Source organism: Hyperoodon ampullatus (genome assembly GCF_949752795.1).
Source record: "Hyperoodon ampullatus genome assembly, chromosome: 13".
Taxonomy (NCBI): Eukaryota; Metazoa; Chordata; class Mammalia; order Artiodactyla; family Ziphiidae; genus Hyperoodon; species Hyperoodon ampullatus.
Window position 1 is genome coordinate 88826153 of NC_136926.1, and position 27770 is coordinate 88853922.

The 27770-nt window shown below is 62.5% G+C and overlaps 1 protein-coding gene across 5 annotated transcripts in view; it reads left to right on the forward strand.

Moving 5' to 3' along the window:
• NFATC1 (nuclear factor of activated T cells 1) overlaps nucleotides 1-27770 on the forward strand; it is a gene marked incomplete at both ends in the record, with an annotated part of 100798 nt that overhangs the window by 47527 nt on the left and 25501 nt on the right. For 3 of the 5 annotated variants that reach the window (XM_079717388.1, XM_079717389.1, XM_079717390.1), the window contains 4 exons: nucleotides 609-749; nucleotides 8593-8648; nucleotides 13067-13199; nucleotides 24288-24953. In XM_079717388.1, coding sequence (XP_079573514.1) covers nucleotides 609-749; nucleotides 8593-8648; nucleotides 13067-13199; nucleotides 24288-24953 — 996 coding nt within the window. The remainder of the gene's footprint in view (nucleotides 1-608; nucleotides 750-8592; nucleotides 8649-13066; nucleotides 13200-24287; nucleotides 24954-27770) is intronic. The other 2 variants (XM_079717391.1, XM_079717392.1) reach the window with 1 other exon arrangement.

Consider the following 27770-nt stretch of genomic DNA (forward strand, 5'->3'; position numbering starts at 1 on the left):
TGACCGTGTCCGGACCCCTGGCTCGGCCTCACCAGCTGCCCCAGCCAGACTCCTGCCTCCTCCTGCGTCTGCTCCTCTGGCCGTGCCGCCCTCCCCGACAGCCTGAGCTCGGCCGCCTGTGGCCCGCCAGCCCCTAAGCCAGAGCCCGCTTCAGACGGGTCCCCACATCCCACCTCCTAGCTGGGGGCGCCTGCTCTCCGGGCTGCCGCCGCCCCGGGGTCTCCCTGCTGCTCCCGGCGGGCGGGCCGTGTCCTCCCCATCCCCAGCAGGACTCCCCGCGGCTTCCCCAGGCCCTTCCCACTGGCAGTCAGTCACCCTGGCAGAGCGCGCCCGCTCGCTCACACACACGCGTGCGCACGCTCGTCACAGAGGGGAGCTGTGTCCACGTGGACACGTCGGAGGCGTGGCTGCCTTCCCGTGTCACTCTAACCTGGAGTAAGACTGTGAAGACACAGACCCCGTGTGGTTACTTCTCTGTCCCGTGTACCAGGGACGGGTCGCACTGCCCACCCAGGAGCTCCTTGTCAGCGGGGTGTGGCGGCCGCCCCCGGGCGGGCCAGGCAGGGGGGCCTGGGTGTCTCACCCCGTCGCTCTCCCGCCCCACACAGCCCAGCGCTCGGCCCAGGAGCTGCCCCTCGTGGAGAAGCAGAGTGCGGCCAGCGGCCCCGTCCTCGGCGGGAAGAGGATGGTCCTGTCCGGCCACAACTTTCTGCAGGACTCCAAGGTCATTTTCGTGGAGAAAGCACCAGGTATCTTCTTTAAAAACCGACATCGAGCCCTTGCTGTTTCGGCGCCGGCGGAGGTTGGCTGGCAGGAGGTGGGCGCGGGCGGCCACGGGGGCCGTGCACAGTCCTGGGCCACTGCACGCGGTGCCGGCCGTAGAGGGGCTGCAGGTGCGGGGCCTCCGGGAGGCTGTTCTCTGCTGAGGGGCGGCCCCGCGTCTGCCTGGCCAGCGGGCGCCTCCCTCGTGGGCTCCGACCAGCTCCTGCTGCCGGGCCTGCCCGTGCGATGGCGTCTTCTTGTTTCTCAGAACCACAGACCGTCCGAGGCAGGCATCCGGGCACGGAGCAGCCACGGTAGCCGAGCGGGACCCCACTGGGGCCCGGAGACCTTGCTGCACCCCCGCGGCACCCCTCAGGCCCTCGCCCTTGTCGGCACAGAGCCCCAAGCTGCAAAGGCAGATGCTGTTGTTCTTTTAGTGACGGTGGCCTCTGGGCTGCTCCTGCGTGTGTGCACGCCTGTGTGGACCTCTGCACGTGTGCTCGGGAAAGGGGGCTGTGGGTCTGAATGGGAAGGGTCTCCTCCCTCTGGTGTCTGGGGAACCAGGCAGTGAGCCTCTCGCTGTGCTGCCGGGGAGACGCAGGGGCGGCACAGCTCCTGCCCCGGGACACCTGGCCCGACCACGTGGCCACGTGGCATAAGGGGCAACGTGTGGACCTTCTGTCTCTCTCAAACTCCGGAGTTTGTTTTGGGGGCAGGTTCCTTGCAGGGGGCTGGCCCCCAGGCTGGGGAGGGGGCTCCTGTGGGGTCCGGGCCTGCTGCCTGGTTCCTCGCCTTCTCTTTCCCAGTCACGGTCCCCCTCCCGAGCGCCGGAGCAAGGCTCATGCTGACGACCGCAAACCGCGGAGGCACTCAGCCTCCGTAATGGGGTTGATTTTGTACAGTTTTCAGGAAACTTAAGTACTTCAGTCAAAATGGACTTAAAAACTCTCTCACGTTTAACTTGTTCTGCCTGCACGATCGCGCGTGTGGCTGGAAACCGTTTTAGAGGCTGGAGCGCACCCGACCAGTTCCAGTGGTGGGGGAGGAGTCTGTGTTCCCGGAAAGGCCCTCCTTGGACGAGGTGGATTCTGAAATAATTTAAGCTTCTGCGCTTTAGATGTGTGCACATGCGCGGTGCGTGCATGTGGTGGGGGGGCAGCCCAGGCCCGGCGCTGCGTCTTCACCGCGTCCTCACCGCGCACAGAGACGTCTGTGGTGGGAACCAGCCAGCGCCCCCCGCTGTTTCCTTGAGCAGTCAGCCCCGACTTTGACCTTGGTGCCAGGATGGGACTGTGAGACGTCTCCTGACCCCCTCGGCTTGTCGTGGGTGCCCGTGGGGCTCCTATGTGGGCGTGGCTCACCGTGGCCCGGTCACGGGGCCTTCACAGCGGCCACCCACCTGCAGGTGGGAGCCGAGTCCTCGCACGTCTGGCCGTTGCCCTCACGTGGCCCCCCAGGCCGTCCGGCCCCCGTGCAGGCTGAAGGCCGCTGTCGCTCGCTGCCACGTCGGGGCCCGTCCCCGGCCCGCTCGCTCCTGCGGCAGATCTGCGTCCGGCAGGCAGAAGGCGAGAAGCCAGCGAGTGGGTGGAGACCAGACGTCCCGTGAACACGGTGTGACAAGGGAGACGTAAAGACGCGGTTGTGCGTCCTGTCACGTCGTGCTTGTGTCCAAACAGGGTTGTTGGCACGTCTGCGCGTGTACTCGTGCCAGTTCTGTGTTCTCAGGAGGGGGCGGGTGTCCACACGCTTCCTGCCTCTGTTTCTTTCTCAGTAGAGTGCCCACCGATGCTGCCTGGCCGGCTCAACTGTCCCTGGGCTTCTCTTGGTTGATGTGCGGGGGGAGAAACCACTGAAGTCAATTTAGATTCAAAGCCTAATCGTCCTGTAGGCTTGCGAGGAGGCCGCCTGGTCTGCTCGAAGGTTCTCTCACCCCCTGGTTGGTGGCAGCAAGGCCGGCACGCACAGTGAGCCTGGTCTCTGGAGCCGCTGGACGTGGGCAGTGGGCCCCGTGGCAGCCGCTGCAGGAGCAGGACTGTAGCTGCCACGAATGTCGCCACGTCAGGCACCGGGGGGAGCCGAGCTCCGCGTCACCGTGTCCCCTCGGCTGCACTGGGCCGCGCTCGGAGCGTCCTCAGTGTTTCAGGGTTCCTCCTGGCTGAGGCCCCGCCATCACCTGTGTCCTCATGGTGGTGACCGAGCAGGGTCCCCGCAGGAGGACGGCCCTCGGGATGTAGGAGCAAAGCCCCGTCTGTGGACGAGGGACCCGTCACAGAGAGCTGTGGACCAGCCACGCTCAGCTCTGGCTGCATAAGTGACAACTTTCCGGAACTGGCCTGTGATTCTTCTGAGGTCTTTGTGTTCAGCAAGAGGCTGCAGGGCCTGGCCTTCACGGTTGACAGCTGTGGCCTCCGCGTCAGATGACACCTCCCACGGTGGCCGTGTGTGTGCGTGGACACCGACACAGGCTCACATAGGCGGCATGGCAGGTGCAGGATGCCATGGCAGGGCCACTTGCAGGAAGTGAGATGCTGTGCCCCGTCTCCCACTGAAGATCTGGGGGTCTCTCTTCAGACCTGTGCACGGGGGACATATCTGTACACATGCGTGAATATTTGAAACAGCCTGACAGATACATGAGAACACAGAGAGAGCGCCCACGCGGAGGTGAGCTGCCTCTTCTGGAGACGGGAGAGAGGAAGGCGTCAGAGGTTACGTTGACGTGAATGTTACCAGGTTCTTGATGCCGACGCTGAAAGTCCCCGCTGTGTGCAGCCCCGGCCTGTTGTCTGCAATTCCTGGAAACGGGGTGAAGCCTGTTTTGGCTTCTTCTGCTCCACGACAGACCTCACCAGAACTTGGCGGCTTCAACAGACAACACTGTTTGCCGGCCCTCGCGTGTGGCTGGACGCAGCCGTGGCCCCCGGGTCTCCTCCACAAGGCGCTGGGCACCCTCCATGGGCTCCAGGCCTCCTCAAGGCCCAGACTCAGAGGGGCCGCACCGCGGCTCAGCAGGTCCCAGCCTGCCCAGACTTGGATGTAGGACACCCAGGGTGTAGACGTGGAGGGTCATTGGGCACAGCGTGACCGCCTGCCACACGACTAGACCACCTCCTTGTCAAACCTCTTCCTAAGGCCCCAAAGCCAACAGAGACAGACCCCAAAAGAAAAGATCGCGTCCAGGGTTTCCTAAGACCTTGAAACGGAAACAGGACTTGCTTCCTGCGGGGAAGTGTCTGGAGCCAGAGTCCACACTGAACCAGACACAGACCTTGCCCGTTTGACGGAAGAGGATCAGAGTCAGGTCGTCATGGGGCCACCCCGGCTGCGTGGTGCCCGGCGGTCCTTTGGCTTTTGGGGTCTGGCCGCTGTGGTCGGCCTTTGCCGGGGGGCGTCTCGGGTAGGGCCTTGCGGGTCGGGTGTCACTCGCCGGTCGTCCAGCTGGCACTCAGGCTGCAGCCCCGCTGCCCTGGGTGTTGGTCCCAGGGGTTCTGGAACTTGCACAGAACGCACCCCGCTGGCTGGTGCGTTGCTCACACCCAGAAGCCAAGACTTGGTGCGGGGGAGACGCTGTGTTCGGATGTTTCTGGCGCTGGCCCGGGGAAGGCGCGCGGGGAAGGTGCTGCGCGTCCACGAGGATGGCTGTGGTCGTGGGCGGCTGACCTCTGCAGGTGGGGTCTTAGGGGAGCCCTGGGCCGAGACGCCTCTGGGTGTGGGCTCATGGGGCGGCGGGGGCGTGGGAGCTGCTGCCCCCTGGTAGCCCTAGCCTGCGACCTGCCCGGGACTGACCGTCCGGGAAACGGCCCTGACCCCCATTCAGCGGACGAGAGCAGCGGCTGGGCCCCTCTTGTCCTCAGGAGGCTCTTTCTCACTTTTTGGCCTCGGAATTGAGTGATCCTCCCACACTTCTAAACTACACAACATCTTGAACAGGCTTGGGAGGAATCACGCTACCCCGGCAGCCCCCGCGGAGATGGGCAGACGGGCAGGGCCCTGTCCGGTGCGCAGGCTCTGTTGGCGTCGGGGGCCCGAGGGCCCTTCTCCTCCCGGCTCCGAGCTCTCCCCTTTATCGGTGTCCCGGGACGCGCTCTCGCCCCTGTCCCCGGGGACCTCCCCTCTCTGCAGGGCCCTCCTCATGGGTCCGCATGCGACAGGCTGGGGAGGGGAGCGGGCTGCAGCTGCTGGACCGGGCGGTGGGCTCAGCGTGACCTCTGCCCTCCCTGGCCTTCATGGCCCCGGCTGCACCTCTCCCTCCAGGGCACGGCCGCCTGCAGTGGAGGGTGCAGGGGTGTGCAGGCCGGCTGTGAGCCTTGCAGGGGCTGCAGTAGCCAGAGTGGAGGCGTCCTGTGCACAGGTGGGGTGTCACCAGAGTGCCCCCTTGGCTTGGCCCGGCTCACTTGTCTCTTCCTCCGGGCGCCTCCCCAGGAGGGCTCCAGAGAGTGGGCCTGGGTCCCTCCCGGGGAGTAGGCACGGCGGGGGAGCGGCTCCAGGCTCTGGCCTCTTCCACCCGTTTCAGGACCATGTGTGGCGATGCCGCGTGCGGCCGTGTGGGAGGATTCATTTTCCGTGTCAGCCATGTTGAGATGTAACTCACAGACCGCACAAATCGCCCGTTTAACGTTCAAGGGCTTGGGTCGATTCAGAGCCCAGCACATGTATCCCAGGACCTTCTCCTCACCCTAAAAGAAGCTTCGCCCGCTAGCCGTCACCCACGTCCTCCCCCAGCCTGGCAGCCGAGGACCGCTTTCTGTCTCCACGGACTTGCCTACTCAGGGCGTCCTGTGGGCCCAGCTCCTCCACCCAGCGAGGTCCCCGAGGTCCGTCCCACGGGAGCATCAGGACGTCACCCTCTGAGGGCCGGAGGGAGAACGTCCTGGTCATCGTACACCGCGCATGTCCATCAGGGTCACGCGTGACGCCGCAGTGGCTCCGTGCGTGGGCTCCCGAGAGCACACGTGTGTTGCTCCCCTGGGCGCTCCTGGTGGGGGTGTCGGGCCTCAGAGGTGCCGCAGCGTCTGGACCTTCCCTCACTCTGGAGGCGCATCTGCTGGTCCGCGGGGCTCCGACGGCCCGAGTGTGCCACCACACGTGGGTCAGAGGCAGCACCTCTGCCCCGGCCCTGCGGGGGGCCGGAAACGAGCGAGGCTGCTGGGGACCCTCGGGCCTCCGTCGTGGCCCCCGCTCAGCCCTGTCCCACGGAGGCAGCTCCTCCCGAGGCGGCTGTGGAAGCCTCCCGGCTGTGGGTGGGGTGGGGAAGCCTTTCTGATGACTCACGCCGCAGGGAATTCCCTAATGATTCGGAATATTTTTACTTCTGGGCTTGCGCGCAGTTTCCTACTGAGAAAGCCAGCGAGCTCCTGATAAGGCTGGAGCACAAAGGGCTATTCAGGGCCGATGGCTTCCCTTCCCGGTAGAGGCTGAACCTGTGCAGGACGCCCAGCCGGGCCTGTGCAGAAGAGGCCGCCCAGAGGCCGCATGGCCTCCCACCCGAGGGAGGCCAGGGCAGCTCTGGGGAGTCAGCAGCCAGCGGGGCTGTGGGTGCCGGTGGGGAGGGTCCCAGTGTGACGACAGAGCAGGCCATTACCAGCCCTTGGCGGCTCCTCCTGTCTTGTCCCTGAGCGGGGCTGCGTGTGCACGTCTCACCAGAGAGACACTGGCCTCTAAGAGCTCACGCTGCGCTTGGGATCCCCAAGGCCGGCCCCTCGGCTGTGACTCAGCCACAGAATAGAGACCTCGGGGCCAGAGCCCCCCAGGGCCAGGGTGACGGGGACACAGGGAGCCCTGGGCCTGTGAGTCGGACTTTAGTGGTGTGGTTCGAAGGGTCTGCACTTTCAGAAACTGTGCCGGTGGCCAGGCCCGGCTGGCGCGCAGACCTGGTGCGCACAGTGGGACCACCGGCCCCCAGGCGGGCGCCGTGACAAGGACGGTGTCCCAAAGGCCTGGGAGGCCCTGAAGGGAAGAGACCCCTCCCACTCTGCGTGTCCTCAGCGTGCACACTCCACCGCCCGCTCCACTCCACGCCTGTATTTCCCTTAATTTTTGTTCCACGGGTGAACCTGCAACAGCGTTCCCAGGAGGCTGGTCTGGTCTCGGGCCCCTCCCGGAGGGCGGTGGGTGGTAAGGTGCACGCCGGGTAATGCCAGGCGTCCCTGGCCCCCAGCAGCCTCAGTCTCCCGTCTCCTTCTGACGGGAGGCCTGTCAGCCTCTGTCGACAAAAGACTGAGTGGCTGCCGACAGTTCAGGTTTTAGCGCTTAAAGCTGTTTGGGGGGAAAGGGACAAAGATGGGCTTTGTCGTAAGAAAACTTGTTGATCTTAAAAGACACCAAGGACATGGGAGACTTGGTTCCAGGAAGAGTGACTTCCATTTCCTCAAGCCGGTGGGGGGCCCGACAGCGCGTCCGCGTCTGTGGCAGGTCTGGGCTGCGCCACGCGGGAGCCCGCGTCCCATAGCGCTTTGCACAGGCACTGGGATCCTCCCTCGTTTGTGGGCCCGGAGTCAGGGCACTTGGTTCACCGAGCCCTGTGCTCACAGGACTCTGGGGCGTTCGCTGCTCTGCAGAACTCCTGGTGCCTTTAAGGGCGGCGGGCGTTCTCTCCGTCCCCTGTTATTCTTTCCTAGAGGAGAGATGGATGCGGGTCCCTCGGGCCTCCGGCCCGTGTCTTATCACTGAGTGGGTCCATCTGGTGGATACTCAGCATGGGCACCTCCGCGTCCCGAGGGGCCGGTGTGGTCCTGGCACGTCCCAGCCTCTGTGTGACTCACATTTCCTCTCTGCTCCACCCTCCGCCTCTGCCCAGCCAGCACTGCCAGGGAGAAAAAGGAGATTTTGTCTAATTTATTTATAATTTAGGATTTGGAACACACACACATTTCTTCTTGGAAACCAGAGAATAAGCAACAGCTCAGCCCATCCAGCTGTAATGGTTTGTTTGGGGAGCCGACTTTATACAAATGCAGAGGAAGGAGGCCCCTGTAGGAGATTGACATCTATTAATTCAAAATAACGGCCAGACGTAGTCCACAAACAGCGTGCCTGCCAGAAGGGCTTCCCAGCTCCCAGAACATGGCTCGGCTCCGTCACCCCAGAGGGCGGGCTTCCAGGCTTCGGCTCCCTCGAGGGCCTGGTCCGGGGACAATAAACCCTTTCTTTCATGGCACTGGAGCCTTTTCAGTTTTTTCAAACATGCAAACGCCACAGGGTAAGGTTAAAAATACCTTGTGTTTTGCATTTCTGTATCCTGATGCGGCAAAGCGCAGTCACAGAGAGGATTTTCTTGTTCACCCGGCAGTTCCCCTGAGCAGGGGCAGGACCTGAGGCTCCCGGGCCCCTGCTCATTAGAATAACTGCTCCCGAGACACGCGAGGGCTCTGTGGCCCCGGTAGCGAGGCCCCGCTCCCACCCTGTGCACCGCAGGCCAGACTCAAACCGGGTCCGAGTCCCCAGACGGCGCCCTTCGTACCCGGGTCACCCGCGCTCCTCCCGGGCTTACTCCCCTTGGAGACCCAAGCGTGGACCCCTCCCAGGGCTGGCGCTGGGGATGCTCGCTGGCACGTGGCTCCTTCCTGCAGAGCTGGGGTCTCCAGGCCCCACCAGGTCCCTGCTCTCGGGGTTGGGTTTGAGCTTCTCCCCAGGGCCTCATGGCCTCTCTCCAGCCGGTCAGTCACATGCGGCATCCCAGTCGCACCAGCTGCTAGTGGGCCGGCCGGGCCAGGGTGGACCCTCTCATCAGAGGGTTCCCGCCCCAAGTCCCGTCTGCCCTCATCCAGGTGTGATTTCAGGGCGGTGCCCGGTCAGGACAGAGTAACGGACTTCTCGCGCCCTTTTTTGCAGACGGCCACCACATCTGGGAGATGGAGGCGAAAATCGACGGAGCCCTGTGCAAGCCGGTGAGTGCGGCGGGCGGCCATGGGGCTGCGCTCTCTGGGCGGGGCTTTTTATCGGCCGTGGCTCCTGGCCCGAGGCACATGGCTTCTGCTTTGTTAAAAGGAACCACTGATGAACATAACAGAGAGAGGGAGGAATAGAAATGGTTGGGAAACGCCTCCCGACATAAGCGCTCTCGGGACTTGCAGCACGGGGACGACTCGGACGCGGGGCCACCAGGGAGGACAGGGCGCCTCGTGGGCTGCAGGCCCCCCACCAGGAGGACCAGAATGCACTCATCCCCCCGGGGCCTGCCGTCCCCTCTGGCTGCTATTATCACCAGGGCCCCAGGGGGCCCACTGTCCCCCCGGGAGGACCTGCTGTCCGGAACCTGAGCGCACCGTCCCCCGTCCCGGGCAGGTGGGCCTCGGGATTCCGCCAGCATCCTTGGCAGTGACTCCTCACTGCTGTCCTCCCAGGGAAGAGCCAGGACCCAGACGCGAGGTCAGACCTCAGTGCTGCTCAACCGGCTTGTCCGTTGGCCGGCAGCCGGGGCCCCTGTGGGGACGGGCGTCTGCCGCACACGACCTGCGCTGGCCCAGGGCCTGCCTGCTCCCGTCCTCACGCCCGGCCTCGCATGGCCCTCGTGGTTGTTCCTGCACGGAGGCACCTAAGGCAGAATGATTGTTTCTTGAGTTGTAGAGGGAGCATGTTTTCTGCCTGAACTTACGTAGCTGCTGCGGCTTCTCTGGCTGAGAGTTAACACGCCTTTCAGTCTGTGTCTTTGTGTTTTAAGCGGGCCCCTGCAGACAACACAGAGCTGGGCCTTGTGTTCTCAGCTGCCCTGACAGTCTCTGTCTTCTAGTTGGGCTGTTGAGACCGTTGTGTGTGAAGTGATGATCGCCGGGGCTGGGTGACTGCACCACTGCGTGCGTGTGTGTCCAACTTAGTCCCAGGAGAGCAGTGGAAACCTTCAGGTGACATAATGTACAGGCTAGCAGGTGACTTTCTGGAGGCATTCACAGGTCTTCCAGGCTCTCTGCCTCGTCCCACCAGCCACTCCTGATGCAGGTGTGTGGATGCAGGGACTGGGGGTCATGGTTCAGAATCTTGTCCAGGTCAAGGACTGGATCTTTTCCTCAGGCTCCCCCGTGTGAAGAGGGGACCTCGGGCTCTGGGCTTTGCCAAAGGGATCTAGGTACCCTCTGCGCGGTGGCCGGGAGGACACGTGCTGGGAAGGAGGGCCTGGGGCCTGCGCTTCCTCCGCACAGGTGGTGCCGTCAGGAAGAAGCATCTTTCACCTGCGACTTAAGCTTTCTTTTCCAAGCACCGACCCATTTACCAGAAGGCTTTTCAAACGGTATCAGAGGGAGATGCTTCCTCCCTGGCCCAGGGGCGACACCTGTGTCCACGACCTCGCTCCCCCCAGGGCGTCCAGGCCTCTAACCTCACACGCCCTCTTGGGCTCCTCCTGGCCCCCCCGAGAAAGTGCCCCGTCTCAGGCAGCTCCACTTTCCGACGGGGCCTCTGGGTCCCGCAGGCCCAGCAGCTGCAGAGCCAGCCCTCAGGTTTGCTGTGACAGACACTGGCCGCCAGCCGTCACCCCGACACGGGGGCCCGGCTCCCAGCTCCAGCCCCACCGCAGGCCCGAGTCCCCTGCCCCCAGGCCCCGGTGCCGCCCACCTCTTCTCCCTGGGCAGGAAGGAGAGGCCTGCAGAAGCTGTGCATCCGTTGGCATCGAGATAATTCCGCCAAGTTTGCATGTTCAGATTTTCCGTTTTTGAGCTTCCTTTTCCACCGTGAACAGTGCATATATTAAAGAAAGCTTAACAGTTATCAGTCATGTGTTCTAAAAGAAACGCAGGACGTGTGACTAATGATGTGCATTACGTTCACCATTTCATCTTTCTTATCTCTTAAATGAAGTTTACTTTTATATATTTTTTTCTAATTATAAAAGAGTGCCATATTCAGTGTGGAACATTGGAAGATATAGCAAAGTATAACCAAAGAAAACGCCTAGTGTAATTTCACCACTTGGATGTAGCCACCATTAACATTTGGGCGTATTTCCTTCCATCCTTTTCCTGTCGTGGGTGTGTATCTACACGTGCACACACATATATACGTGCACCCTATGTTGTGTGCATATTTAAAACAAGGTCGGATTGTGCTGTATATATAATTTATGTACTGTCATGAGCAATTTAGACAATGGGTTTAATTTTTTTAATTAATTAATTTATTTTATTTATTTATTTTGGGCCGTATTGGGTCTTTGTTGCTGTGCACGGGCTTCTCTCTAGTTGCGGTGAGCGGGAGCTAATCTTGGTTGTGGTGCATGGGCTTCTCGTTGCGGTGGCTTCTCTTGTGGCTCACGGGCTCTAGGCACGTGGGGTTCAGTAACTGTGGCTCGCGGGCTTAGTTGCTCCACGGCCTGTGGGATCTTCCCGGACCAGGGATCGAACCCATGTCCCCTGCACTGGCAGGTGGATCCTTAACCACTGCGCCACCAGGGAAGCCCCCAGACAGCGGGTGTTCTTAAAGCAGGTGACATGGATGTACTGAGTGCCGTTTGTAACCCTTACTCTGTTCCTGTCGTGACAGGTTTTCCTGTCACTGCATTTTCCCTCCCACCTCTACCTTACTGTGTATTTAACATTAGTGCTCCCATGGGGACAGAACTTTGTCACAAAATCTCATAGTTTGTCTAGCTTATCAGTCTGTGCCCACATCAAAACACAAGCCTCCAGCCTCCTAGAACTGACAGAAGCCGACCGCACGACGGGGAACCTGCGCGAGGCTCCTTGCCCTGCCGACACATCCCGGTGCTTCCTGCAGCCGCTCCTGCTGATGCCTCCCCGCTTTGCTTCTGGCCTCGGCTTAGGCAAACCCTCTTCCTTTCTGTCTCTTGTCCTGGTTCCTTCTGTAGAGATCGGGCTCCGGTCACCGTGGACTGCCGTGTCTGCCATCATGGAGCACCAGCTGTGTGCCGGGTGCCAGCATCACCTGCAGGGTCTCCTCATATCATTGAATCCTCAGAAAACAGCCCCCGAGGAGTGTCTTTCTCTTCCGGTTCCCTGTGCAGGTGGTGGAGCTAAGACTCCGAGATGGCAGAGCCCAGGCAGAAACCCAGCCCCGTCGGGCCACAGCCGGGCTCCCGAACACGGGCTGCGCAGCTGGGGTCTGGCCGGGCACACACCCTCAGCTCCACTGGGTCCGTCCCCTTGGGGTTCCTTTGCTCAGGCAGGAGACTTGCGTGCTTGTGGCTTCTTCCAAATGGAATGAAGCTGTTAGAACAACAGGGACACGTTGCCTGACCCAAGTGTGGCCCCAGGGGACGGAGCCCAGAGGGGGCTGCAGCCCGGGTCCCAGCCCCTCCGGCCCTGCCACTCGTGTGCCCTCAGCAGCAGGCTTCTGAGCCCCATTTCTTCACCTGGAAAGGGAAGAGGTTGCCCTGAAGTTCTCCTCAGTTTTGGTTAAACATTCTTCAGATTTCATTATTAACAGGATTCAATCAATTTTGCTGTTAAATTGGGTAACAGGCTACAGTTACTCTAATTAAAAAAAAAAAGGGATGCCATGGATTTTTCTTATACATTTTCCTACTTGTTAACCGAAATCATATGACAGAAAACCTTGAAGAAACTTTCTGGATGTAAAGTCTCGCTCCCCACTCCCTAAATCAAAGGCACCTCTTCGGCGCCAAGGGCAGGCCCCCACGTGGACGCCCCGTCTCCGCACACGGACCCCAGCCTGCTTCCTTCTCCCACACGCACGCTGCCCCGCGGCGACCTGTGTTTATATCTGTACTTGAAAGGGCACAGTTTTGTACACGTGTTGCTGACTTCTCATTTAAAACATGGAAAGGTAACAGCAGCTTCCACAAGCCGCCCTGAACCCCCCGTGCCTGACTGTCCGCCCCTCCCAAGTTCACTGAGTCCGACTCTCCTGTCCCCTTCGATTTGAGAGGGTCACGGCTTGGGCTTTGGGCCGTTGGCACAGAACGTCTCCAGCGAGCACTTCCCCTGGGTCTTCGCTGCCAGTTACCTGAACTGGTGCTCCCGGCTTCACCAGGAGCTCCAAGTCGGCGAACGTGGGCTGTTTTCTGAAGGTCACGCCTTGGCTTGGGGGCAGAGGGGCGTGGGGTCTCGTGGAGACTTGCCTGCCCGATAGCTGGCCCGCTGTTAGCATCTGTGCTCACGGCTTCTCTCCTGGGCCGAGTCGGTGGCATCTTAGGTGAAGCCCCCTCCTCCCTACCTCGCACACACCCTCAGCCCACCTTCCGGCTCTGCTGGGCGGAATCAGGGTCCCTGCAGGCTCTCAGGGTGGCCTCTCTGAAGGGAAAACCCGCCGTGTGTTTCACACTCCGGGAGGGCCTGGGTCTGTCTCTGCGTTTGCGAGATGCTCACCCCCCCGACTTCTGCCACTTTCTCACTAGAATTCGCTGGTGGTCGAGATCCCGGCTTTTCGCAACCAGAGGATAACCAGCCCCGTCCAAGTCAACTTCTACGTCTGCAACGGGAAGAGGAAGCGGAGCCAGTACCAGCACTTCACCTACCTGCCCGCCAATGGTAACGCTCTCTTTCTAACCCTAAACGCTGCGAACGAACCCGCGGGGTGCTTTTCCTAAAAGGAAATCGGGAACCCTGACACGTGGTGGCTTCAAACCGTGTGGTCGCGCTGTACGCCCGAGCCGTTACCGTCCTGTTAGCAAGATCACGTCATCGGTTCCTTCCAAAGAAAAGTGAAGCTTTCAGTGTATTTTCCTTTATTACTCTTGGGGCTGGGGGCTGCATTTGGGGATAATTCCTGATTATTTTGCGGACTGCTTGCAGATATACAACCGCCAAGGGGGAGAAAAGGTGCAGCTCTTCTGTACACAGAAGCTGATGTGGCCTTGGTGTGAGTTTAAATTCTAGAGATGTTTAAAGCGGAGAAGCAAATAGTTACAATGATTTTGCAGGTGCCTTTAGAAATAAACCCTTGTATGAAGCCTGAAGGCTGGTGGTTGGTGTGATCATTAAATGACGGTGATGATTTCTGTCCTCGAGCTAACGTCCCACAGAAAACTCTTGGTTGGATAATTGCATCTCCGGTGACCAGGAGGCTTTCACTCCCAAACACCCTTGACTCAACCAAAAAGCACCTCGTTCAGGCTGTCCGCTCACACACTCTGAGGATGGTTTCTTGGCCTGAAAAAGACCTGTTTACCTTCTCCACTTTTCAGGCTGTTTTCTGAAGGAGAACAGCATCGTGTGTTGTTTCGCCCCTGAACTAGTAGAAAGTTGTTTCCCGGCGTTGCTCAGACCTGAGACCTGGCGCCTGGGGCCCATGCCGCCCTCCTCCAGGCCGGCAAGGGTGTGTGTCCGGAGAGGGCCGCGTCCTGATTCAGTTGTGTCATGTAAGCACAGCGGTGCCAACAATCTTGTTATACTGTGACTTCTGTTTTAAAAACTTGAGATTCATACAACCTAGGAGGGAAACCATGCACTAGGACTAATTGCAAAAGCAGCCATGTCATCATCTTAGTAAAATCAAGATGTTTTTGAAGGCTCCGGTCTTCTCCTAGTGTGAAATGTCACGTACGATAGACTAGGTAATAGAAAGCCCTGGAAAACCCGAGGGGATAGCAAATAGAGTCAGCTGTTTTTCGGGCAAACGCTAGCCATGCCTCTCCAGGCTCGAACCACGTGGTCTCGTGCTCATCACGTCACGAGCATGTATGTGAGCAGACCTGCAGGAGTGCGCGTTGCCGTGGGGCCGTCTGTGGGGAGCACGTTCGCCCTCCCGCTCTGGGGCCCCTCTGGGACTTCTGTGACGGGTACTGCGCACTGCTCACCGATCCTGCCTGTTCGTGGATATGGTACTACATTCCTTACAGCAGAAAATACTCAGTCTTTGTTTGGAAATGTAACGATCGTGTCCTAATTAAAATTCAAGCATGGTTGACTAAAAATTGAATGCTTTAAAGAAAACCTAGGCTTATAAAGAAAAATTACTTTCTAAAGCAGTTTAGAAATCAGCTCGAACGTCGTTTCCTGCAGTTCCTGCTCGAAGTTCACCTCCCGCTTAACACAGACGCCCCCAGTCAGAGGGAGGGGGTCTGCGCGCAAACCGGGCCCCCCTTTCATGTGGGGTCCCGAGGCCCCCAGAGACACGTCGCTGAGCTCCTGGGGCAGGGCTGCCGAGGGGCCACCATCTCCCCCTAACCCTACAGCTGCCGCTCAGTCCTGCAGGCTCCCTCCCACCAGGGGCTGACCTGCCCTCCCACTCCGCACCCCATCACCCCCGTGTCGGCCCAGCACACCCATCACTCAGGCTCTGTGGACCGTCACCCGGACACCCCCCGGTCCCTCGAGCTGGTGACCCAGCCCCGCCCACAGAGCCGTCCGTCCATCCACCCATCCATCCGAGCACGGCTGTCTGCTCTCTGTGGCCTGTGCTGCCTTCATCAGGCGCCGGCCTCCCTTCACTTCTCTCCTGGAATTCTGCCCCACCCCCAGGGGGTCGAGGGGTCCGTGCCACCCATGCCCGAGAGCCCCGGCCCTGCCCTGCCTTCCTGGGTGGCCGTGCCCCGTGGGGCTGTGATCACCCACACCCCGCTGGACTGTGAGCTCCCTGGGAGCGGGGACCCCAGCCGGCCCTGACTCCGTGCCCGGATCGTGGGGACCGTCCTTCTGTGCTTTTCTTTTTTAAAAAATAAATGGACCAGTGAAAGACCGGAACTCGAGCTTCCAGTTTTAGGTTTGGTGTTTTTTCTCGCGGTCGCTTCTGCCCCCCGCAGCTTCGGGCTGAGTCTTCACATGGCTGAGCAGGTGGTGTTGGTTAGGGGCCAGGTGGGCCGGGCCACCTCGTGGGCCGGGCCGCCTCTGTCACCTCCTTCCCACGGCTGGCCTCGGCCTGTCCTTACCCCCCGAAGCCTCCGCCGCAGAGAGCCCTACCACGCCGTCGCCCGCCGTCTGACGTATCGAGTTAGTGTCTGTTGTTCAAACTGGAAGGAAGCCCGGCTGCGGGTCTGCACGGGGCCTGGGCAGCTTGGGCCCCTCCCCGTCTCTGGGGGCCGTGTTTGGGGGCAAGGCTCCAGGTGCGTGTAGGACGCCCTGAGCGAGCAGAGTGCGTACAGCGGGGGTTCCTGGCGGGAAGGTCAAAGGCAGAGCAGAGAACACAGCCGGGCAGTTGCAGGAGGGGCCACGGACCCACCCACGTGCAGCCACGGAGGTCTTCCTCGGTTTCTTGTTTGTCGCTGTCTGGGTTTAACCGCAATCTCCTGAGAGAAAGCGTCCGCTCTCTCCAGCGCTGTGAGCTGAGGGGCCCTGGTACCTGTCACGAGGCCGAGACCCCGGGGAAACAGCCCCAGTTAAAGAGGGAAAGCAGCCTGCTCTGCGGGGAGCGGCCCCTGGGTTCGGGGGGACGACGGCGTCCACCCTGGCTGTGTCCCCAGGGCTCCCGTTTCCGACGCTGCCCAGTGACCCCGGGACGAGCAGGCAGGGGCGGCAGCTCACACACTAGGGGGGAATCCCAGCTAATGACTTCAGAGTCACGGGCCAAAGTCAGCATGTTCCTAAAATGAAGAAGTCAGTCATGACAGATTTTGGGTCTGGAGGGTCTGTCTCTTCCCCTGAGATGTTTCTAGCTGGTTCCCGGGAGTGCCTGCGGTGGCACCGGGCCCCCTGCCCCCCTGTTGCTCAGGGTGAGGGTCCTGGAGCTTCACCAGAGTCAGCCACGGAGGCCCTGGGGGTGTCAATCCTGGGCCTGAAGCCCACCTGGAGGCTGAGGGGAGCCGCGTGGGTCCCGGTGCAGGCCGGCGGAGGCCGGAATGGGGCGCCCGCTGTGGCCGGTGGCACGGCCGCTGCCCGTGGGCCTTCTGGAACCTTCCTGAGTCGGCTCAGTGGCATGGCAACCGCGTGGCGGTGAGCGTGTGTTGGAGGGGGACGGTGCACAGCTGTGCGCGTCGGGCTCGTGCAGGCGCTGTGATGCGCCTTCTCCTGGGGACTCCCGCGTCCCGGAGGCCGCTGTCCGTAAATTCCCAGTTTGACGGGCGCTCTCGCTGTTCCAGCAGGAGGACGAGGGACCGATGTTTTCATTTCTCTCCGCGTTAAACCTGCCGCCGCAGAGAGGCAGGGAATAGGCTGCCCCCCACCGGGCCCCCCGGGAGGGACGAGTCAGGGCCGGGCTGGGCCCGTGGGAGGGTCTGGAAGCCGCCCTTCCCCGCAGCGCTCTCCGCGGGCCTGAGCTCCTCACGGTGTGTCTGGTCCGCACGCCACTGGCCTCGCCGTGAGGCGTCCAGACCCGGTGGCAGGAGAGTCCAGGCGTGGAAGGGGAGGGGGCTTCCCCCCTGAAGGCCGCCACGGGGTCGACGCCGTCGACCGTCTTGACTGACACCGGCCTGAGGCCCCCGACGCGGCCTTGGATGCGCAGGGAGGGGTTTGAGCTTGGAACACAGTAGGACGAGGGCGGTGAATCGTGGGGCCTGAACTGCTGGGAAAGAAGGCGGGGGCCCTTTCCACGGGGGGTCCGGGGCCGGGAGGCCTGCGCGGCCACACCCAAGGCTCTCCCCCTGAGACCATCACCCGAGGCGGAACAGCGAGGGGGGGTGGTTTTGATCAGATACCTGAGGGCCACAGGCCGCCGACTGCAAAGGCAACGTGAGTCGGGAGTGAGGCCGACCCCCAGGAAGCCTGAGCACAGCCTTGCGGAGGGAAGACCTGGTGACCCGTCCCCCGGGGACCAGCGCCTGCCCACGACAGTGCGCGGCGTGGGGGTTACCCCAGCACGGCCCCCCGCCAAGTCACAGCCCGCGGTGCGCAGCTGCTCAGGTCAAACCACAGGAGAGTGCATCACGTTCCCTTCGGACACAGCGCTGGCAACAGTGGGTGAAGTCCAAGCGGCGCGTTTGCTGGCTCGGCGGTCTGCTCTGCCCGAAGGCCGTTGCCAGCCTTGCTGCGGGGAGCCGGAGCCCCGGGTAAGGGCCCTGGAGCCACAGGGCTGGCGCCACAGATGGCGAGGCCGCCACACCCGCTCACACCCGCTCACACCTGCTCACACCCCGCCTGTGCGACACAGCTGTGAAGCCGGCCATCGCTCACCGCCCGGGCGCCCTCGGTCTCTGTCTCCCGGTGTCCACTCGATGCTCCCGCAGAGGCTGCCAGGCAGCGCCCCCAGAAAGACGGGGAGGACCTGAGAGAAGACAGGCCACCCCGTCGGGCTTGGCGGGCACTGCCGCCACCGCGGAGGTGGGGTCTCGGCGGAGTCTGTGGTGTCTCAGTCGGGAGGTTCCTGCCGTGCGCCCAGAGCCTTGTCCTCTGGGAACCCGAGGACCTGGCGCAAGTGCCGGCTGTGCCGTGGTGGGGGGCGGGCAGGAGCTTGTCCCCAAAGGAAGAAACGCGGTCCCTGCCGTCACGCGGCAGTGGGGTCTGTGAGTCCCCTCGTCCACCGGTCCATCCGCCCCCCGTCCCCTCTCGGCCTTGGACGCAGATGTGGGTGCCCGCTTGCTGAGGGCCGGCGGTGCAGGTGGCTCCTGTCACCACGTTTCCTGCCTCAGAAAAGTCGTGCCCTGAAGCTACCCTGCCTGCGTTGGTGTCAACGGCTCGAATGCTGTGTAACAAACAGAAGACAGTCTGAGCTTCGTTCTCTGGGGCTCAGAGCAACCTCTTCCGCACAGGGCGGTGGCCGGAGCCGAACCGCTGAGGCCTTGGTGGGAGGGGCGGGAGTCGGTCCCAGGGGGAGTCCTCGCCTGCGGGGGGTGCTCAGCGCCCGTGATGTCGCCAGACGTCTCTGCAGGTCAGCGGTGCTTCCAATCAGAGATGCACACTCACAATCTGGCAGCTGCTGGAAGCAGCGCCGGGTCCGGGAGCCCCTTCTCGCCACGTCCCCCATGTTCAGCGAGACTCTCTCTCCCTCTTAAGGCCACAGCCCTGCGGCCTCAGGGCCCCGCCTACCTCGCTGAACCTGACTCCTTTCCTAATGGCCCATTTCCAAACACGGTCATCCCAGAGTCAGGGCTTCAGCCCCCGCGTCTGGGGGACAGTTCAGTCGGCAGCAGCATCCCTGGCCTGTCCGAGGCCAAAGAGCTGGGCTGTGGCCCCAGGCCTGAGCCCTGGCCCCGCTGCTCCCTGTGCCAGCGGGTTGGGAAGAGGGAGGGCCCTGCACCGCTGTCCCCCTGCGGGGGAGGCTCGGTGCCGCTGCCCTTACGGCTCACGCCACGTTGGGTCCCTTACCACCTCTTAGGTGGCCGTCACCACTGTGTTACAACTGGAAAACCGAGGCCTGGGGGTCATGGGGTCAGCCCCAGGGCCACGCAGCCGGCAGGTGCCTGCCGGGGCTCTGGGTCCATCCACCTGAGGGCAGTGCAGACGTTCGCCCTCGTCCCAGGTGTGGCCACGTCTGTGTGTCCATCCGTGCGTGCAGGACACGAGCTGTGCATGTAGGAGGAGTGCCTGCTTTTCTGCGTCCGTTTTACCTTTATTCTTCATTCGCCTGCGTCTGGACGCCATGCGAAGTGCTGGGGATATGAATGTCTGTAAAACCCTGAGCTCCGGGGAATCACAGGGGAGCTTGCTGTGTCACAGGCGCGTAAAGTTTGGGTTCCCGTGGTGCTGATACTCAAGAGGGCCGAAGCCCAAATGTCTCCCCAGCAGCTGCCAAGCAGTCGGCCTTGGCCTCCCCTGGGTCAGAGGACGGGCATCCTGTGGTCGGACCACTGGACCTTGCTCTTCAGGTGGTGGGGGACACCCAGCTCCTCCTTTGTGTGAGGGTCCTGGTCTGGGCATGAGCCCCAGGCGCACAGGTGTGAGGGGAGCCCGCGACGGCTGCTGTGCTCTACCTGTCTGCCTGGGGACGGTGGGAAGGTGACCACGTGATCCAAGAGAGACAGCGTCCTTCTGTGTACCGGCTGGCAGGCTAGGGTGTGAGCCCCGCTCCCCGGAAGGGGTCGCGTCACACTGCCCACTGGCTTCTCCATCCACGTGGGATCCTGGGGGTCAGGCCGAGTTGAGGACCCCAGGCCTCAGTTCTGCCCCAGGTCCTGGTACCGGCCCAGGGCCGAGTGGCCGTGAGCCGAGGGTCTCTGCTGCCTTTGTCTGATCTTCCACTAAATCAGTCAGGGGTAGCCATTTGCAAGATCCACTGAACCCCTGGGTGGAGGGCAGGGTATGGACGTGGGCACCGATTTCCACGGATGGATGAGATCCGAGAGGTGTTGGGAGGGCGTGCGGATGGGATGGGGCAGCCGTGCCTGGGCGGCCACATGTCCACCCCGCGCCCTGCGGACAGAGCAGGGCTCACGCTTGCTGCTTGGCCGTGTGAGTGACACGGCAGCGCGGCCGCATCTGTGAACCGCGAGGACCTGGAGAGTGCCCACCCCGAGGAGGTGCGGGTCTGGCAGGGGATCCGGAAAGGCGCCGGACCTGCCTGGGCCTCCCCGATCCCACTGGGTGGCCAGCAGGCGGGCCCACGACCGGGTAGGTCCCCTTCGTCCCCAGAGGAGGCGGGAGGCACCCTCTGCTTTCGGTGCGTTTAGACTCTGTAGGTGTCCTGGGGGTAGCGGGCCCGTGTGCCCCGGGCCCCGCGTCTGCTCCACGTCTGCTTGGAACTGCCCCCACCTGGCGCCGAGGCACTGGGGTCTCTGTCCTGGTCACCGTTCTTGGGCTGTGCGGAGCCCCCAGGGCAGGCAGGGTGGGGATTATCTCCGTTAAGTGCACAGGAGTCTGTGCCCAAAGGGAGCCCGTAGTGGTGGCCTCGTGCTGGGGCCTCCAGAGGTGGGATCGGCCCCCGCCCGGGTGCGGAGAGGCTGCAGATGCAGGGGAGGGCATCTGAGCTGAGCAAGGGGGCCCAGCTCGGCCAGGTCACCAAGGACTCGTGTGCCCGCGAAGGCCCGGAGGCTGGGGTGGGGAGGGGTCCCACCCGACCGTGGGAAGAATCCGGTGGGTCCCGACGCCATGGGAAGGTGATGCATTTCCTGAACCCTCGCCTCGCACCCTCGGCCGGGTCTGGCCCACAGAGGCCCCTCAAGATCGTCTTGCTGAGACTTTGCCAGAAAGACCCCCAGGGCGAAGAAGGAGTGAACGCAGGTGCCACCGGGCAGCTTTAAACAGGTCGTAAACCACAGACATTGAAGCGGCCGGCAGCACAGACGCCCGATCGCTCCTGCCCTCCGCCAGCCCCCGGGATCGCGGGGCCTGGGCTGGCCACGTGGCATGTAAATCAGGCCCACGGCCGTTTCCCGGCTGCACCTCCAAAGCCGGCAGAGCAGACAGGGTGAGGGTTTTTAAAGAGTTCAGGGGACCCTGGACGAAAGGGGCGAGCTGGCCCTCGTTCCTGGCTGAAAATCCAGTGCAGGAGAGAGGCACCCAGCAGGGCTTTAACTTAACCTGCTAGACACGTATCTCCTTAAGGTCCAGAGCTCTGAGACTCAGCACGCTGATGCAGAATTTAACCCTTGCCATTCCGGACGCCACAGGTCACACGAGCAGCTTTCGAATCCACCCCTCCCCCACCGGGTCATATGGGTTTGTCGGGGCTGTTTTTAGTGACAGCTGTGCCCACTGGCCGTTTCTGGATGATTCTGGTTGGAGGCTGCCCCCAGCTCCGCAGTGCCGTCTGCAGAGCCACGTCCTGGAGCCTGAGGCTGTAGGACCAGAGGCAGGGCCGCTTGCGCCTGGGAGAGGCCATCTTGCCTGTGCTGGAACTGACGGCCACCTTCACACCCTGGGCATTGTAGCGGGAAGCGGGCGCGGCACGTCACATGTCCTCTGAAATGTGAGGGCGTGCATCTGTGTCAAGGCTGCCCCAGGCCGCTCCCGTACCCCCTGCCCGCCTCCCTGGGATGCCCAGCTCGGGGCAGGAGCCCATGTTGGGCTGCATACAGAGCTTGGACCCAGCAGAGACCCCTCCTTGAGGTGGGCTTCCACGCAGGGACCCCAGCCGGTTGGTGCTCGCGGCAGAAACCCCAGGCTGGGACTTCCCTGGTGGCACAGTGGTTAAGAATCCGGCTGCCAATGCAGGGGACACGGGTTCGAGCCCTGGTCTGCGATCCCACATGCTGTGGAGCACCTAAGCCTGTGCGCCACAACTACTGGGCCTGCGTTCTAGAGCCCTTGCACCAAAACTACTGAGCCCACGTGCCACAACTACTGAAGCCCACGTGCCTAGAGCCCATGCTCCACAAGAGAAGCCACAGCAATGAGAAGCCCGCACACTGCAAGGAAGAGTGGCCCCTGCTCGCTGCAACTAGAGAAAGCCCGCACGCAGCAACGAAGACCCAGTGCAGCCAAAAATTAATAAATTAATTAATTAATTTTAAAAAAAGAACACCTGGGCTGCAGAAGCTGCTGCCACAGGCGTGCGGATTGGGAGGGGAGCGACCCTTAGGTCCTGAGGGGCCACCTGACGAAGCCACAAGTGCTTCTGCACTCGCACTGGGACACGGGGCCACAGGCGCATCGAATCTGGGGGCCCGGCCTGGACTGTGAACAGCCCCTGTACCAAGTGCCGGCCCCTCCCCTGGGGCCTGTGGTCCCTGCATCAGGGCACGTTCACGTGGGGAATCTTCACACCCTTGCGGCGGAGGAAGCCCTCGGAGCCACGAGAGACACACGGCTGCTGCCGGGACCTGCGGGCGTTTCCCCAATGTGTGAGCCACACGGAGATCAGTGCCACCTGAGGACAGTGGACAGCGGCCCTTCTCAGTGTCCTGCCGGCAGCCAGTGACACTTTCCCTGGAATCCAGTCCTGCGGGGACTCGAGTGCCTCATGCAGAGCCCTAGCTGGCTGTGAGAGAGAGAGGGAGAGAGGTCCCTTCCCCAGCAAAGGACGGTGAGTGTGGGCACCGGGGCAGGCCAGGCCCTGTGGGGAGTCGGCCTGGCTGAGGGAAGCCAGCCCACACCCCCGACAGAGCACCCGGGGTGAGGACGCCCCGTGCGCCCTCCGCGGGCTCACCAGCCCCCGCCTGCACTGCCCACACCCGCTGTGCTGGGTGCGTCCTGTCCAACAATGCTGGGCACACCGGGCTCTGGGCATCCAAGGCACCGCGCCCTACGGCGCAGGCCTAAGGCCTCGCAGCTCTCGGCCCGACGTGACTTCAGAGACAGCGAGTGGCCGACCGTGGCTTGGCCTGCAGGCAGCAGGGAGACTTAGCGCGGCGGCCCCGCGATGACCATCCCCCGCGTGTTTCCTCCCTGCCCTCCAGCTGTCAGCGCCACCCGGGGACCAGGCGCCTCCCTGCCCAGTGTGCAGACACGTCAGATGCGGGAAGAATGACTGGAAGCAGGGCCTGGGAGGTTGGCACAGTGAGGGCGAAACTAAAGGAAACGGCTTCTCTGGGAACCCTGAGTCGAAAGCCCAGGGCCTGGAGATGCTAAGCGGAGCTATGTGCTCCTGCATCAGTGGGTCTGGAGTGTCACCTGGGTCCCAGCCATGTGGCTACCGTGCTGCAGGGGCCCCTGCGGACAGGCTTCACGAGAGGCTGTCTTCCTAGTCACGGCTGCTGTGGATTCACAGGCGCCCGGCTGTTACAGAAGCGATGTGCATCCTTGCTGGCTTGAGACCTTTGTTAAAGCAAAGCTACGTTTGGGAGAGAATCTTTATTTACTTAAGGAGGAGGCTGGGATGGCGAGGGGCGTTCCCTCCGTGTGGCTGCCCCGGCCGCCAGGAATCCAGCAGCACACACACGAAGAGGTGAAAATATGATTAGGAGAGATCTGATGACAGCTCATTACCCATCCTGCGTTTGCTGCGGCAGCGCTGGGCATCTGTTCTGCATTTAACTGCACTCTTACCAGTCGCTCTCGGGATAATTTGACCACCGGGATGTCTCCTGTAAACTGGTGTAAGAGGCAGGAACCAACAAGAAAACGGGACACAGGAAGTAAGCAAGGGCGGGAGCGGAGCCCAAGCCCCTGTGCAGACCCCACGGCACATCTGCTCACCGTCTCCCCGGCCCTCTCGGCGCCTGGTCTGGCCCACGGCCTGGGGGGGAGTGAAAGGGACCCTCCAGTCCCCATCATGCCCTCCTCCCAGCCGGGTTCTCTGCACCGCCGGCTTCCTAGCGAGGGGTGGACGGGGCAGTGGTCTGGAAGCCGTCTGGGGGCTTCCGGCTCTGCCCCGGGAGCTGCGTGATCGCTGGTGGTGTGTCGTCTCCAGTGGAAACGAAGCAGCAAGAGGGAGGGATGGCATATTTGCTCGAGTGGAACTGTTTTCTCTCCTACAGCAAATGGACACTCATCTTTTCTGTCAGATTTTTACTGACTTCCAAACGCCATCTTACTGTTCAAGTTCACCAAATGTCAGACATTTATCAGATAGGGCGTCAGTAGCAGCAGAAATGCAGTAGTACATCCAAGTTAAAAATTTCCCTTTGATTACTACAAATCCACGGGCCCTTGGGTCCAAGGCTTCTCCTGCAGTTTGCGAATGGATTTTTATAGCACATTAGTGCTGGGGGAGATTCCAAGGAAAACAGTGCTCTCGGTATGAGAACCAGCTGCAGCTTTCTGGAGCCGATGACTCACACCCTCTTTTTAATTGGGTGGGAGAACCAGGCAGGAGACACACAGGGACTCAGTCAAAGCGCTGTTTGTTTTCGGAGGGTATCCTAGCCACAGGCCCGCCCCGCGGCTCCCATCCACAGCTCGTGTTTATTTAACTTTTTTTCTTTCTCACAGTTCCAATCATAAAAACGGAGCCCAGTGATGATTACGAGCCTGCCCTCACCTGTGGACCAATGAGCCAGGGCCTGAGCCCGCTCCCCAAGCCCTGCTACGGCCAGCCGCTCGCCCTGCCGCCCGACCCGGGCTCCTGCCTCGCGCCCGGCTTCCCGCCCCGTCCACAGAGCAGCGCCAGCCCCGAGCTCCACGACCTCTCCTGCGCCCCCTACGGCCCGGCCACAGCCGGCCTGGGCCACGGCCCCCTCGGACTTCCGCGGCCAGTTGGCGGGGTCCTCGCCGGCCAGGAGGCGCCGAGACCCGCGGGCGTGCCTCCCGGGCCCCCCCAGCCGCCGCCCCCCGCCCCGCTGCAGCCACAGGTGAGTCCGCCGTCAAGTGGTAGCTGCTCCCCGGGGTGCCGGCCAGCGCTCTGTCCCCACAGTCCCTCCTCTCCGCTGCCGCCCGTGACCCAAGAGCCGACCCGCCTGCAGCCCTGCGGCCCCGTGCGCCCCCCTGGGACGGGCCACCAGCAGCACCAGCCGTCCGAGGTTCCGAGCAGCGAGCCTGCAGCCGCCCGGCCCCTGCCAGCGCCCGAGGTGCGTGAGGACAGTAATCATAGTCTGGCCCCCATTCCCGTAACGGTCAAGCGAGAGCCTCAGGAGCTGGACCCGCTGGACCTGGACGACGGTAAGTGCTCGCGGGCAGGCGCGCAGCCAGCCCGGCACCGTGGGTCCGCTGCGGCAGGAGGGGTGCGTGCACCAGCCGCCCAGCTAGGGCGCGCCTGGCGTGTGTCCTGCGGGACGCTCCTGCCGCCCTCAGTGGCCCCTGGTGGCCAGCAGTGTTGCCACCAGCCAGCGGGGTCGCGCAGCTCTGCCCGGTGGGGGCCTGTGGCTGTCGACCCTCGGGTACCCTGTCCGCGGGGTGACACAGGGAGAGCTCGGGGCGCCCGGGTGTGCCGGCCCTGGCCGCGTGGAGCACGGCGCCCCCGGGCGCTGACATGCCCTGTTAGGAGGCGAGACCGCCCTAGGCTCGGCCGCGGCTCCAGCTTCTTGATTCCTAGTGTCTGAACCGCTTCTCTAGTTGCGTAAACTGTTTTTACGTATTCGCGCAGCTGAAAGTGAGCGACTTGCACCCTGTTCAGCTCGTGAAAACACTTTAAGCACGTGACAGGCTTGTCGGAAGCTCAGTGATCAGACGATGAGGAGCCGGTGGCTCCCTGGACCGGGGCGCAGGCCCCAGCACGGCACCCAGACTCCATGGAGACGCGTTCAGGGTGATTTGGAAACCAGGCGTCCTTGAGACACCTGCAGTCAGGCTAATTTGTGTAAAAATCTGAGCCCTAAGGTCTTCCTATAAAATGAGAGCAGAAGGCACCTCGTCGAAAGATTTTTTTCTCTTTCCTTTGGGAAAAGGTGCCAGGGGCCCCGTGATCTGGTGGGTAAGAGGTCACTGGTGCTCTCGTGGGCCCTGCGTGGATGGTCCATCCGTGTGGGCACACAAAGCCAGCCTGGAACAAGGCAGAGAGAACCCGTCCCCCAGGGGAAGCCGCACTGGGCTGGTCTCAGAACCTCTGCCTGAGGGGCCCCGGGACCACACGTGTGCCCTGAAAACAGCGGGCAGGCAAGCGCCATCAGCGGGTGGAGGCCCGGGAGAGCCCGTGGGGGACGGGGGCCCAAGCCCAGCCGTCTGCTGTCACCCGAAAGCTGTGAGGCGGGGCAGGGCCTGGAGGAGGGAGACGGGCGCCTTCTGCGACCCCCGCCCAGATTCCAGCAGGACCACAGCGGAACTTGCTGACGCAAAGCAGACGTGAGGGCCAGCGTCCAATCTCAGACACAGGGGCCACCTCGGCTGGATCCTGGGGTCAAAGGCAGAGTCTGTTCTCGCTGCAGGTGCCAGGGTGAGCGGGGGTGGGGAGCCGGGCCTCCCTCCGTCCTGACCGCCGTCCCGGTCCCATTGTGAGCGCAGGGGTCTGGTTAAGTGAGCCTGGCACCTCCTGGGCCGTGACCAAGCCCCTAAAGTTGCCGAGGGCCCAGAACGTGGTCCTCAAGGGAAGAGCCCCTGAACTCTGGGCGGTGCCTCTGAAAGCACTTCTGAGGGTGGGAGGGAGGGACCCTGGCCTCTCTAGGATCCCACCAGCACACCCTACAGATGGGTCGCCTGCTTTGAGGGTGAGCATTTACAGAAGAAGAACACCTGAAAGCGCGTGGCCTTGAGTCAGGAAAGAGCAGGGGAGGCCCTGGGAGGGCCCTCACTGCCCCCCGAGTAGACAGGGACCTGTGAGACCCCAAGGCCTGGGGTAGCCAAGCCAACAGCCAAGCCCTGTTGCTGGGCTGGGGGCTGCAGCCGGGGTTTCACCAGCAGGAAGACCCCTGTGCTCCAGGCCTGCCTGCACCTGAGCGTCAGGTGGGGCGGCGAGCAGGGGGCCCCGGGGGCACCTGTGGCCACTCCTGGGACAGCAGCTCTAGGGACTCTGTCCCAAAAGGATCCTTGTGGGCCCTGGTTTCTACTCAGTGTCCATCACCCGGGCCAGCTGTCAACGCAGCCTTTCGGTTTTGGCCACGACAGCAAAGTGACGTCGGTTTCCTTGGTCAGGATTGGGGTCACGGTGTGAGGCTTTGCCAGAAAGCGGTGCACACGTGTCCGTGAACGTGCATGTATCTTCACACCACCCCCACGCGTGGCATTTCGGTGCCACCCTGCTTGTCCCCAGTTAAAGCCACGCCAGGGTGCAGCCCTGAGCGGCAAAGAGTAAACGCTGCCCTGGCCCCGGGCAGAGTGGCCCCGACACGTCCCTGTGGGTGGACATCCCCTGCGTGGACGCTGCACCCAGCGTCCCCCTCCCGAGCAGTCTTTCCCAGAGGGAGACCCCCGAGGTGGAGGGAGGCCTCGGGTGCACACGCTGCGTGGCTGGGAGGCGGCCTCGCACGAGCCTGGCTTCCCTGCGGTGGGGCTCTCGGGCCCACGGGGTCGGTCTGAGCACACAGCCTGGAGGAACGGCCCTGGAAGTGGCCACCGAAAACTAAGGCTATGGGGCTTCTCTCCTGGAGTTGGAACCACACACCTTCCGGTCAGGCATCCGTCTCCGGTCAGGCATCCGTCCCCGCTCAGGAAAGCAGCTCAAGTGTTTATTGCTCTGTCTGAGCGGCTGAAGACTCCCCGCGTCCACAGGCAGTTAGAGTACAGAAGGGGCCCAGCTCTTGCTAGAAGTCTTGTAGTGGAAGCAGCAGAAAGCACGTCTGTCCTCGTGAGAGGGTGGCCGGAGCTGTCAGCTGCGTGCCGGGGGGCTCTTGGAGGGACCGTAAGGCCACATCTCCGTGCTCACCTTGGTTCCTCCGCCTGGGACCCGCCTGCTCACTTGCTCACAGGAGCTGTGACGTAGACACAGGTCAGTCCCTCGTGAGTCCTCGAAAGACTGACTAGTGCAGGATAAAGGCCCACATGGTGGGCGTGGTGACCTGAACCCCCATCCTCCCCGGCCCAGATGCTGAGGGGCTCTGGGGCGGG